This window comes from Sardina pilchardus, chromosome 13, assembly GCF_963854185.1.
Source record: "Sardina pilchardus chromosome 13, fSarPil1.1, whole genome shotgun sequence".
Classification (NCBI taxonomy): Eukaryota; Metazoa; Chordata; class Actinopteri; order Clupeiformes; family Clupeidae; genus Sardina; species Sardina pilchardus.
Window position 1 is genome coordinate 31,690,581 of NC_085006.1, and position 14,559 is coordinate 31,705,139.

General features: G+C 45.8%; 1 protein-coding gene across 1 annotated transcript in view; it reads left to right on the top strand.

Annotated features, from left to right (window-relative positions):
• Positions 1-14,559, top strand: part of LOC134099260 (mucin-2-like) — a 75,509-nt gene that overhangs the window by 10,250 nt on the left and 50,700 nt on the right. The window contains exon 2 of the mRNA XM_062552048.1: positions 9,786-10,579. Within this exon, the coding sequence (XP_062408032.1) occupies positions 9,786-10,579 (794 nt within the window). The remainder of the gene's footprint in view (positions 1-9,785; positions 10,580-14,559) is intronic.

Consider the following 14,559-nt stretch of genomic DNA (forward strand, 5'->3'; position numbering starts at 1 on the left):
AGTGGCCCGTCATCTAACCCCTCAAAAGACCTTAGAAACTCTACAGTGGCTGATCCACCGTCTAACCCCTCAAAATACCTTAAAAGCTCTACAGTGACGCCCCTCAAAATACCTTAGAAACTCTACAGTGATGGCCCTCAAAAGACCTTAGAACTCTACAGTGACGCCCCTCAAAATACCTTAGAAACTCTACAGTGATGGCCCTCAAAAGACCTTAGAACTCTACAGTGACGCCCCTCAAAATACCTTAGAAACTCTACAGTGATGGCCCTCAAAATACCTTAGAAACTCTACAGTGATGGCCCTCAAAATACCTTAGAACTCTACAGTGATGGCCGTCAAAAAGACTTAGAAACTCTACAGTGACGGTCATCAAAAAGATCTCCAAAAGGCGTTTGCAATATGGCTCTGCGCGTTCTCTCACAAGATTGTTTTCCCCTTAACTCCTCCGCTGCGTCGTCGCTCTGGAGGAGACAGTGCGTCCGTGTGGGCCTGTGGCCGACAGCGGTGACAAATTGAAAGGACAATAACCCATCCTTGTAGCGCCAGAGTGCCCTCACTCCGACAAGCGGGCGGAAATAGCTGACGCCATTTGCTGACTTGTTTACCTAGACTGAAGCCCCCCCAAGGGTCCATCAAAGTGACTGAGCTGCAACAACAAATCTAATTCCCCGCTTCTACCCTTGAACGCCAATCCCACCACCGCTAACACCCCCCCCCCCCCTCCCCCCTACACACACACACACACACTGCTATACCCAGCGCCCTTGCCAGTCGTGGCGCTTTGTAGTGCTGACACACTGATGTGTCACGCACAGAGAGCCATTACCCACGATGCCACTCAACATGCGAAGACACACAGCTGCACCCACTGCTCAAAGATCAGAAGCTAAGTACGCTCACGCGATGGGTAGCAAACGTCTCCAGTCTCAACAAAAGTGTGTGTGTGTGTGTGTGTGTGTGTGTGCCTGAATTTGCTGAGGCACACTGTGGAGAGGCATAGAGAGGCTGTTTTCTAAAAGCAAAAGCTCAGGTTTATTGTTTATGTTGCATTAAGAGCACAAAATGAATAAGCTGTGGGCTGAGCCATGCTAATGTGTGTAGCTAATGTCTGTGTTGTGTGCTATGGTGTATGCTAACGTGTATAGCGTATGCTAAGACTATGCTAATGTGTATATTGTATGCTAATGTGTATAGCGTATTCTAATGTCTATGGTGTGTGCTAATGTATGCCTATAGTGTATGCTAATATATATAATGCTAATGTCTGTGGTGTCAGATCACATCCTTTGCAGCCAGTCTCTGCTCCATTACAGACAAGTCCATGCAGAGGAGACAGGAAGTGAGGTGACATTTGAGTCATCCATCCAGAGATTTTATGTCTTTTTTTCCCCTACACCTCTTTCAGGGTTCACTGCGTTTAGTCATATGAAATACTGGATGTGTGCCTGCAGTTTGAAATGTGCATGTATGCGTCTTTCATCCATGCTATTGTCACAAATGAATAAATGTACAATGTCCCATAAAACCACAGTACAGTACCTGTAACATAAGGATAAATAACTGTGTTAGCAACCATCCCTGTAGAGGCACTGAAATGATGCACTGCATCTGCACAGAACAGCATCATGAAAGACTAGGGCCATTGGGATGTTCACTACTGCACAGAACAGCATTATGAAAGACTGGGGCCATTGGGATGTTCACTACAGCATTATGAAAGACTAGGGCCATTGGGATGTTCACTACTGCACAGAACAGCATTATGAAAGACTAGGGCCATTGGGATGTTCACTACTGCACAGAACAGCATTATGAAAGACTAGGGCCATTGGGATGTTCACTACTGCAGTTGCACAGAACAGCATCATGAAAGACTAGGGCCATTGGGATGTTCACTACAGCATTATGAAAGACTGGGGGCCATTGGGATGTTCACTACTGCACAGAACAGCATCATGAAAGACTAGGGGCCTTTGGGATGTTCACTACTGCAGTTGCACAACACTATATGAAAGACTAGGGACATTGGGATGTTCACTACTGCAGTTGCACAGCGCTGTATGAAAGACTAGGGCCATTGGGATGTTTAACGGAGCAGAAAGTCTCTTTGTGGGGACAATATTGGCAAGCAGACCTCGGCATTCACATTCCTCCAGTTCAGATACTGCGTGGTGTTCCATCACCGGGGGGGGTCTGAACAGCGTTTAAGCCTGATTTATTCCCCTCGTCCTCGGCTGGGATAATGTCAGCGATGCCACATGTTGGGGAAACATTACAGCGCAAGTTTAAACCCCCGCCCGTCCGAGGCCAAGGCAGTGTTTACATTAGCGCAGATTCCCATGTCGGACGGCGTCTGTAGAGGCCAGAAGGAGAGCTAGAAAGCAGATTATAATCCATCTGACCCCGCGATGCAATCTGTGAAGCCACGGGAATTACAAGGTCACATTATATTCATGTGTTTCTAAAGCGGGCTTGTCCACAAAAGGCACTCTGACAGATCATTTGCTAGACCATGTGGACGGGCCGTGAGTATGGGAACTGCAACAGCATAGCAAGAGCTGTCAGATCTATTTCAGCTTTTGTTTTTATTTGAGCAGCTACATAAAATGATGAAACATATTCTCTATTTACAGTGATTTTCTGATTAAAAAGAAGAAAACAATAGTAGAAATTATAAGGTGTGAAAACTGAAGTAAAAAAGGAGCGTAGCAAGAGCTGTCTGATCTATTTGATCTTTTGCTTTTACTGTATTAGAGCAGCAACAACACATGATGAAACATATGTTCTATTTACAGTGAGTATTTTGATAAAAAAAAAAAAAAAAGGTGTGAAAACTGAGGTAAAGATGGTGCATTTGGAAAGCATATTTTTTTCCGTTAATGTTATTTGTCTGCTCATGCTTAGGGAGATGAATCAAATTGGGATATTATCCTATATAGATTAGGGGTTTGGATAGTTTCTGTCTCAACCAGAAGGTATGTTTACTGACCCCATAATGGCGACCTGCTACCGTTATTGCTACCACTGATGGCAGATAGCCCGTCAGTTATGGCAGGTAATCTACGTTAAAGTGGGCCATTTTCCACCTCTATGATGTAAAGTGCACAGGAAATGTCTGACTGTGGAAACATGTGGTCTCGGGGGGTAATCTGAGATACAGAATAGAATGGAATAGAACATTCCAAGTTCAAGTTCACGTTTATTATCATGCACTCATAATAAGCATTAATCAGCACTGAAATTCCTTGTGCTCCAGATAGCTCTGTGTTTTCCGAGGGCGCTGGGAAGGTAATTGATGCCTGATCAAAACACACACGGTACCAGAAGCTGTTGCTGTTTGGCAGGTGTTCAGCTTTCCCGGTGACATCTGCAGAGAAGCTTCGGGCAGCGCCGCGCCGTGTACTGGTCTGCTCACGTGGTGCTGGCCATGTGAAGATGAGCGATAAGATCTCGCACGCTCGCTCGCTCGCTTGCTCTGTGTTTTAACTGCGCTCGCCCAGAGCTCTCTAGGGCAAGGGTGCTTGTCAGGTGCCCAGATTTGATAGCTGAGGGATCTAACACACCACGCACACACACACACACACACACACACACACACCGTGAGAGAGGCACGGGGTGGCAGTGTAATCAAATACACACACACACACACACACACACCGTGAGAGAGGCACGGGGTGGCAGTGTAATCAAATACACACACACACACACACACACAGAGACGTTGTGAAAACACACACTGAACAGACTTGGCATCCCTCCCAGCAGCTCTATCTGCATGGTGATCACAGGCTATTAGCATTGTGTGCAGCAGAAGTGTCTGCCATGGTGTTATCTTGGAGAAATCGGAGAAAAGTTGATGAGTACTTTCTCTCCCCCCCCCCCCCCCCCCCCACGTCATTTTGAGCAGCAGCCGAAGTTGTCTTAGTTCACCAAGAGTGCACCCCAAACTTCTCTGAAGATGGAGAGAGAAAATCAACAGCGAAGGAGATGGAACAAAGAAAACCAACTACTGACAACATTGATTTACTTTCCTCTGCACATGGTGTACCTTCATACACACTGCATATTCACAAAGTGTGTTAACGGGTACTTAAATAGTGTACCGCGATACACACTGCATATTCACAAAGTGTGTTAACGAGTACTTAAATAGTGTACCGTGATACACACTGCATATTCACAAAGTGAAAGAGATAACCAAACACACTCACACACACACACACACACACACACACACACACACACACACACACACACACACACACACACACATAAACACACACACACACACACACACACACACACACACACACACACACACACACACCGTTTAAAAGGCTTGCTATGACCCTGATACAGCACAGCGGCTCTCACATCTGTCTCAGCTAACCAGCGCTGGACGTTAAAACCCAAGTTCCGTCCTGAGTGATGAAGTCCACAGGAGAGTGAACGCTGCTGAACAATAATCACAAGTTTAGTGTTCTCCTTCACGCCGTGAGTGTGAGAGGCCAGACCATTGGGCCATCTGGTTAATGGCGGAGAGCTGGACTCTTCACTGCCCAGCCAGCTGCTTTATTTTCTCTAAAAGAGGAAGAAAGCAGTCGTAAACGTGCAAGTGAAGCGTTGCTCGCGGTGAGTCCTCCTGTAGCACGCCAGTGCATTAGTCTCCAGAGAGCATCTGGGGGAAAGACTTGTGTGGCACTTTGGGTGATTTGCTCTCTTGTAAACTTTTATGTGTGTGCTATTAAAACACATTAGTCTTTTTCCCCAGTAGGTTTCATGGCCACTCTTCTCCTCTAATTGCAATAACCGTTTAATTATGCATTCACATTCTCTGTTTTTAAGACCATGGCTCATAATGTACATGTACCTTTGGAGACTGATTTCGTCAACCAACCCAGATGTCAATTAGGTGCCAAATTGCTGGCCTGAAACCACATTGAATTTCAATTTGCACCATAAAACAGAATGCAGTGTGGAGAGAATAGTGCTTACCAGCATATAGAGCTTATATCGGCTATAGCTTCAAGCTATGACATGCAGTCATTAAACTGATTATCAAACAAAACACAAAGACATTGTAGACTGTATGCGCTCATATCAAAGTGCCTGCCATCAACACTTGTTTGGTTTCATTATATCAAACAGAGCATTTGATTAAGAAAGAGAAATGGATCCTATGACATGCCATCATTAAACTGATTATCAAACAAAACACAAAGACATTGTAGACTGCTTGAATTTCATTTTGCACTTGGCATGATTATTGGCAGAAAGGTCTGTATTTCAATATTTCTCTCTTCAGATTTGTCATTAGTAGCACAGAAACACACCATATTTATGTTGCTGTTGTTACTGTAAGTCATTTTGATTTTACTTAGTCCTTTTACATGAGGTTCATACTGAATTGATTGTTTGCTCTAAGACTGCTGTATATCTAAAACATACTATACATATACTGTATGTGTGTTGTTAAACATGACATGTTGAAATGTTGCAGTTGAGAGGATGTTTTGCTCTCTGTGTGTCAGTTTAAATAATTGTGCTATGAATGTCATTTTAATGTGTTAGCAATTGGAAAAAACTGTAAACATGAAATGTTGAAATGTTGTAGTGTATATTCACGGTGCATCTTTATACACTACTATGCTCTCAGAGACACAGAGTCTTCTGTATCTGTATAACTGACTTCCTGCAAATCACAAGTGTCACTCCAGAAGCTTCCGTCGTTCCCCAAACCTCCCCAAACTAATTAGGAAGTGTTGCCTTTGAGCGGGCGAGCAGTGTGTTGCCTTTGAGCGGGCGAGCAGTGTGTTCCCTGACACACTGCTGATTAATCAAGGGTTGCTCTGTTTCTGATGTTAATGCTGTGTATTGTCTGGGGGATGGGGGATTAGACATGGCCCACTTTCACTGGTTTGAATAGGACAAGCAAACAAGACACACACACACACACACACACACACACACACACACACACATTAAAACAGCAAATGATTGTTGTTTAATTTGATGACCAAGTTCAGACTGGCCTCCAGATACGTTGTGATGAAAAACAAATAAAAGACTGAGAAAACAAATAATTATTTTATGAATTGTCATGTTATTATTATCTTATGGAAGATACACTTGAACTTGGAGTAAAATGCCTTTGTCAACTAAGTCAAAATCTTGAGGTCTGTAACACAAACAGACTGTTCACGCTACTGCCACTAACAACATGTAAACATTCAGATAACCATCCATGCTAATGTGTTTGTTATTTAAATAACCCTTAATGCTGATTTGTTTGTTATTAGGCTATTCAGGTGAATAAGGACTGAAGCCGGACTTTTCTGGACTTTTACTGCAACATAGAAAATACTTTGTTCAGTAAAAAAAAATTAAACCTAAGTGACCAAACTTATCAAAATGTAACCCACACAGATGTTCTTCAGCCAGTGGGCCTCCATCCATCGCCTGTAATTGTTGTCACCCCAGCAGCAGATGAGTGTGATTTCACTTGCCCTTGTGCACTTCTGTGGGGACTCCTGGAATATGTTGTGTTATACAACAGCCAGGGCCAGTCCAATTATGGATTCATTCCTGATTGGCTGAAAGGCATTCCGTGAGTCATCATCAGTGGCCATGTCTCAGGTCACGTCCCATCCTGCTTGACCTGCTTTAACGTCTCCATGGAAACGTGGTGGGAACTCATTGCAGTAGTAACGACCAGAGGCTGACCATCCTCAGTATACAGTAGAATCTACTGTACAGTATATGTAGGTAAATTCGTACAGTAGAATCTACTGTATGCGTAGGTCAATTCGTACAGTAGAATCTACTTTATGTGTAGGTCAATTCGTACAGTAGAATGTACTTTATGTGTAGGTCAATTCGTACAGTAGAATGTCCTGTATGTGTAGGTCAATTCGTACAGTAGAATCTACTTTATGTGTAGGTCAATTCGTACAGTAGAATCTACTTTATGTGTAGGTCAATTCGTACAGTAGAATGTCCTGTATGTGTAGGTCAATTCGTACAGTAGAATCTACTTTATGTGTAGGTCAATTCGTACAGTAGAATCTACTTTATGTGTAGGTCAATTCGTACAGTAGAATCTACTTTATGTGTAGGTCAATTCGTACAGTAGAATCTACTGTATGTGTAGGTCAATTCGTACAGTAGAATCTACTTTATGTGTAGGTCAATTCGTACAGTAGAATCTACTTTATGTGTGGGTCAATTCGTACAGTAGAATCTACTTTATGTGTAGGTCAATTCGTACAGTAGAATCTACTTTATGTGTGGGTCAATTCGTACAGTAGAATCTACTTTATGTGTGGGTCAATTCGTACAGTAGAATGTACTGTATGTGTAGGTCAATTCATACAGTAGAATGTACTTTATGTGTAGGTCAATTCGTACAGTAGAATCTACTTTATGTGTAGGTCAATTCGTACAGTAGAATGTACTGTATGTGTAGGTCAATTCGTACAGTAATGTCCGGTGTATTAGCCGCAGGACAGTGTTTTATGGAAGATAAAAGAAACAAAACCATATTACTGTAATGCCATATCAACTGCCCCCATGTATTACTGTAACCTCATAGCTGAAGAAATTTAGCAAAAATCAATGTGTAAGCCGTGGCTAATAGTCGGGAAATTACGATAGTTATTAATACCTGCACAGCTTTGGCTATACTGCGCTGTGTCATCCCCCAGTCAGAGGCAATGCAAGTTTAACTCACGGTTTGACATGAGCAAACTTTTTAAAAGGTGGTTTATTAAACCTCAATAATATAATTTTACAATTTTAATGGGTGCAAAGGAGCAATCTATTTCAAAGACAATTTACTTCACCCCGGATTAAATCAAATGCTTTGAATAAAAATGAAAACAACAGCTGCCTGATAACAATAACACGGTGACACCATGCAAGCCCTCACCTAATGTGATATTGAAACTGCACGGTAGCAACCATATCACCTCTGATGGCAAAGGCACACACACGCGCACACACACGCGCACACACACACACACACACACACACACACACACACACACACACACTCACACTTAATGGATTTTATAATGGCTGACCTCAACAGGGGTCACACACTGTGCTTTGGCGTGCCAGTCACCTCTAGCCAATCCACGACTTTGTGTTCACGATCACCGAACCACAATGGGCTTGTTTTTAACCGCAACTCAGTTTGGCATACACATCATGAAGAACCAGCTCATTAATTCTTAACGTGATTACACAGAGTCCCCCTTTTCAATCCCCCCCCCCCCCCCCCCAAACACCGCCGATAGCATTGATTCAGTATGCGCTCATATCAAAATGCCTGCCATCAACACTTGTTTGGTTTCATTATATCAAACAGAGCATTTGATTAAGAAAGAGAAATGGATCCGCTGAAAGGCCGCCAATTCCTGAGTCAACAAAGCTGGCCGGGTCACCGCATTAGCAGCCGCAACTTGTCCTCCTAATTCTCCTACATTTGTTTCAGCTGCATCGACTGACAGGTATTGGCACCACCTCGCAATGTGTGTGTGTGTCTGGGTGTTTGTGTGTTTGCATGTGTGTGTGTGTGTGTGTGTGTGTGTGTGTGTTTGCATGTGTGTGTGTGTTTCTGTGTATGTATGTGTAGGCCTATGCATGTGAGTGCTCCTGTGTGTATCGTGTACAGTATATGTGTGTGTGTCTAGGCTATGAATGTGAGTGTGCCTGCAATATCTGTGTTTGTGTGTAGGCTATGACAGTGAGTGTGCCTGTGTGTATCTGTGTTTTTATATATGTGTGTGTGTGTGTGTGCGCATGTGTCTGTGTAGGCTATGAATGTGAGTGTGCCTGTGTGCATTTGTGTTTGTAAATGCCTGTGTGTGTGTGTGTGTGTGCATAATCTGCATATGCATGTGTGTGTGTGTGTGTGTGTGTGTGTGTGTGTGTGTGTGTGTAAGCAGGCTATGAATGTGAGTGTGCCTGTGTATATGTGTATATCTGTGTTTATGTATGTGTGTGTGTGTGTGTGTGTGTGTGTGTGTGTGTGTGTGTGTGTGTGTGTGTCTGCAGTGGTCGCTGCCACACGGAAGGTGAAAAAGGTGTGTTGATATTGATGAGATTGGATGCATCGATTGGGCTGCTCATTTCCCTCAGGCTGCTGTGCAGCAACGCTTGATTTCCACTGTGGCTAATCCTGACTCTGGGCCTCTGGCCATCGATCCACTGCATCGCCCCCCCCCCCCCCCCCCCCCCCCTTCAGCCCCCTTCTGCATAATACTGACCCAGCCCCCTCCACACAAGAAGCCACCCCCCCCCCCCCTCCCGGACCCAATTCAGTCGAGCACCCCCCCCACACTACCACACACACACACACACACACAGACACACATACAGTCACACACAGAAACACGCATACACACACACACAGAGAAACACACACACACACACACACACACACACACAGAAACACACACACACACACACGCACACACACACACACACACACGCACATACACACACACACAGTCACACACAGAAACACGCATACACACACACACACACACACACACACACACACACACACACACACACACACACGCACAGAGAAACACACACACAGAAACACACACACACACACACACACACACACAGAAACACACACACACACACACACACAGGCCTGACTGCCCCCAGAAGCCTGGGTCCAAGTGTAGAGAGCAACTGCATTAAGTGCTTGTTTGGATCAGTGTAATGTGCAGTGATAGCACATTCACAATGTGCTGACTGGCCACCAGAACTCATTACTCGCCAAACAAGACGCTCGTTCCCCACCGCCTCCATCAGCCCAGTGCTCCACCCACCGCTCCACCCGCCTCCATCAGCCCAGTGCTCCACCCGCCTCCAGCAGCCCGCCGCTCCACCCACCGCTCCTCCCGCCTCCATCAGCCCAGTGCTCCACCCGCCTCCATCAGCCCAGTGCTCCACCCGCCTCCATCAGCCCACCTCTCCACCCGCCGCTCCACCCACCTCTCCACCCGCCTCCATCAGCCCAGTGCTCCACCCGCCTCCATCAGCCCACCTCTCCACCCGCCTCCATCAGCCCACCTCTCCACCCGCCTCCATCAGCCCAGTGCTCCACCCGCCTCCATCAGCCCACCTCTCCACCCGCCTCCATCAGCCCACCTCTCCACCCGCCTCCATCAGCCCAGTGCTCCACCCGCCTCCATCAGCCCATCTCTCCACCCGCCTCCATCAGCCCAGTGCTCCACCCATCTCTCCAACCGCCTCCATCAGCCCACCGCTCCACCCGCCTCCATCCTCCATCAGCCCACTGCTCCACCCGCCTCCATCAGCCCACCGCTCCACCCGCCTCCATCAGCCCAGTGCTCCACCCGCCTCCATCAGCTCACCGCTCCACCCGCCTCCATCAGCTCACCGCTCCACCCGCCTCCATCAGCAAACCGCTCCACCCACCGCTCCACCCGCCTCCATCCTCCATCAGCCCACCACTCCACCCGCCTCCATCAGCCCACTGCTCCACCCGCCTCCATCCTCCATCAGCCCACCGCTCCACCCGCCTCCATCAGTGGTCAGCGCCGAAACTGCAGCTTGATCAGACGCATCTCATCTTCGGCCTTGGAAATCACAAACAATACTCTTTGGTTTCCTTATCAACAAGTCCTATAGGATTCCAATCACATTTTTTCCAATAGCAACAATCCTATAGGATTAGCATTGTTCCAAACAAAATTCCAAAATCTGATTGGAATCTGATTGGAATCTGATTGGAAACCTATGTGACTTTTTGATACATTTTGATAAGCTGTTGCACTTTCACTTTCCCAGGGTTTGGAGCCAGGCGGTGGTACACACAAACACACACACACACACACACACACACACACGCACACACACACACACACACACACACACACACACAGTATATACTGTATCCATATAGCAGCTGCTACAGTGCTACACTCTGGGGACATGATGTTAAAGATGTCCTCAGAGACAGCACACACACACTGACAACAGCACACACACTCTGACAACAGCACACACACCCTGACAACAGCACACACACCCTGACAACAGTAGACTGTTGGCTGCAGCAGCGCGAGCTTCGCTAGCTAGAGCCAGTTGTTTTCATGTGATGTTGTACCAACAGTGCTGTGTGACCTTGACAAACAGAGATCTATTTGAGAAATGGCCGATACACTGCCCAGTATTCAAATGAGGCAAGATGACTTGCAGTCGTGGGGAATTGCCCCACACCACTCTTAACAATGGCAGGCCAGCAAATGCTCTCTCTCTCTATCTCTTTCTCACACACACACACACACACACACACACACACACACACACACACACACTCACGTCAGAGATCTAGTCAGGATAAAAAATGTTTGAGGAATTGTGTTCATTCCAGGCAAAATGTCTCTCTCTCCCTCTCTCTCTCTCTATCCCTCCCCCCTCTCTCTCTCTCTCTATCCCTCTTTCCCTCCCCCCCCCCCTCTCTCTCTCTCTGTGTCCTCCAGCGCAGGATGTAGTAGCTGAGTGAGGGTGACACATGCGCGTGGCCATTTCCATACGGGTGTCAGAACGTGATGCTGCAGAGCTGCCTGTGCCCTGAGGCTCCTCACCAATGAGAACTGTGCTCTGCATAGCAATCGCCTCACACACACACACACACACACACACACACGCACACACACATGCACACACGCACACACGCACGCACACACACACACACACACACACACACACATTAGGACGCAGGGCTCACCAAGCCCGCTAAAGTAAGAAACATATACATTTACATTTATATATACAGTACATGGGAAAGCTAGTCAGCTCAGGGGGTTCTGCTGAAGTGCTAGCTCAGTTAATAAATCTTGACCTTTGAGTGGGGATCATATGCCTTTACTGTATGTGATACAATTACGTCTACTGTGCATAGGAAACGTGGAGGATTAGAAGTGGTATTTTTTAAAACGTGCATTAAAACAAGGACACATAGGCGGCGAATAGCTGACTGCTTCATTCGTCGCCCGCGTATGATGTCATCTCTGTGGGACCAGGCGTATGCAGACATGATACCGTTGATAATGATATTATCAACATGACATGATAATGAGGGACAGCCGTGGCCTACTGGTTAGGGCTTCAGGCTAGTAACCGGAGGGTTGCCGGTTCGATCCCAGACCAGTCCACGGCTGAAGTGCCCGTGAGCAAGGCACCTAACCCCTCACTGCTCCCTGAGCACCGCTGGTTGGGCATGCAGCTCACTGCTCTGGGTTAGTGTGTGAGTCACCTCACTGTGTGTTCACTGTGTGCTGTGTGTGTTCACTAATTTGGTTAAATGCAGAGAACTAATTTCAAAAAAGGGATCAAAAAAGGATATATACTTATACTTATACTTCTATACTTAAACTTAACGTTGGCAGTGTGGCTGAACATGCCTAATGAGATCTCTCTCTTTCTGACGTCACCATGGTGTCTGTGAACCGGAGGCTGACGCAGAGAAATAGCGCTGGCTTCACCCACTTATCTGCCACACTCACCAGATCAACAACACTGGGAGAAAGAGATGGAGATACAGTAGAGATAGAGAGAGAGAGAGAGAGAGAAAGAACGAGTGAGCATCTCTGAGCGATAGAGAGAGAGAAAGAACGAGTGAGCATCTCTGAGCGATGGAGAGAGAGAGAGAAAGAGTGAGCATCTCTGAGCGATAGAGAGAGAGAAAGAAAGAGTGAGCATCTCTGAGCGATAAAGAGAGAGAGAGAGAACGAGTGAGCATCTCTGAGCGATAGAGAGAGAGAAAGAAAGAGTGAGCATCTCTGAGCGAGAGAGAGAGAGAGAGAAAGAGTGAGCATCTCTGAGCGATAGAGAGAGAGAGAGAAAGAGTGAGCATCTCTGAGCAATGGAACATCTCTCCATCTTTGGCAGAGTGATGAAGGGCTTGAATTGCAGAGCTCGGCTTTTGGTCTGATGAACGCTGTAATATTTGATTCTTTTTTTGATCATGAAGGTCAAGTTTTGTTACACACACACACACACACACACAAATAAAGACATAAACACACAGAGAGAGGATAAAAGTCACAAGATAAAAAAAGACAACAAATAAAAGAGTAAAAAGTGATTGAGACAGAGAGGGATAAAAGATGGCAAGAGAGAAAGACAGGAATACAGCATGGCGTCAGACTGAAAACTGCAAGCTGGATTCCTGTCGTTGGTCTCTCCGAGTCGCACTGGGAACCCTGCCATGAGTTGATAGCAGCTCTTGTTTGCGCGTGCAATTAGACTGCTATTCAAGATTATGAATTAGCATTTCAAATGATTGGAAAAAGTTATATTGGCAGCGAGCTCCATCAAACTCCACCCATAACAAATGATGGTGTAATTGCATTCATTGTGTTTTAATTGGCCTGCTTTGCCTCTAGTTTGGGTGATTACCCCAGACTCCTTTAGGGTTACACGGAGGAATTGATCTGCAGCACTTCCTGTTCCGATGCTTTGATTTCAAGAGCTGCATGAATATAGAAACCATAATCACCAGAGTCCAACTGCAGAGACCTGGTGAGTATATTGAGCAAAGTCATTTTGCATGGCGGGAAACATATTAAGGTTTCTGGTGAAAGGCTGATCATGAGGTTCTCAGCGTCGACTTGTAGTGCAGTGGGACCAGATGACCTACTGTAGATCATTTCACATAACTTCTTCTGTGAGTGGATTTGTTCAAAAATAAGTCTGGGATAAAGTACATTGAATAGACCTTAGTACGTGACTTGCGTCATAAACATGCAAAACACTTACACAACCTTTACCCAAACTCTAAATCTAACTTTCCTCCTCGTTTCTGTGTGACAAGTAACAGAGTATATCTCAGCACCGTGTGTGTTATTGGTATGATGGCCTTGAATCAGAGGCAGTTGAACAGGTGACTTGCTCTCGGTCTGCAGAAGAGGTCATTTAGGAGGCCGGAGCGGGTCGAACCTGGCTCTAGACAGTGAAAGTCCATCCCTTCATTACAGCAGCTGATGTGAGTCAGCACAACTCTTATGGTGGAGGAGTTCATTAGTGAAATTAGCTGTTTTAGAACCCATACGTGATATTGGATTTTCACTCACTGAAGTCACCTCTGGTTTTTTTTTTACGCCTCTCTCTCTCTCTCTCTCTCTCTCTCTCTCTCTCTCCCTCTCTCTCTCTCTCTCTCTCTCTCCTTAAACTTTTCTTTTACCACACTGATGGAGCCAGGGTGCTGAAAGAGAAGTGACTTGCCAGTTGTATTGCCTAGCAACGGATGTCTACCCCCCACCCCTCCCCCCTTTCCCAGGATGCATCTCTCTCCTGTTTTAGCTGTGTTGCTCGGTTGAGTTACTGAGTCACTTAAATAACATTTAATTTGTCTGCATTACACTCTCTTAATGTGTGTGTGTGTGTGTGTGTGTGTGTGTGTGTGTGTGTACAAATGTGTGAGCATGTACTCGTCTGTGTAAACGGGGTCAGAGAGTCTGATAATTAATATTAACTAGTCAATCCATGCTTTCTCCAATGGCAATA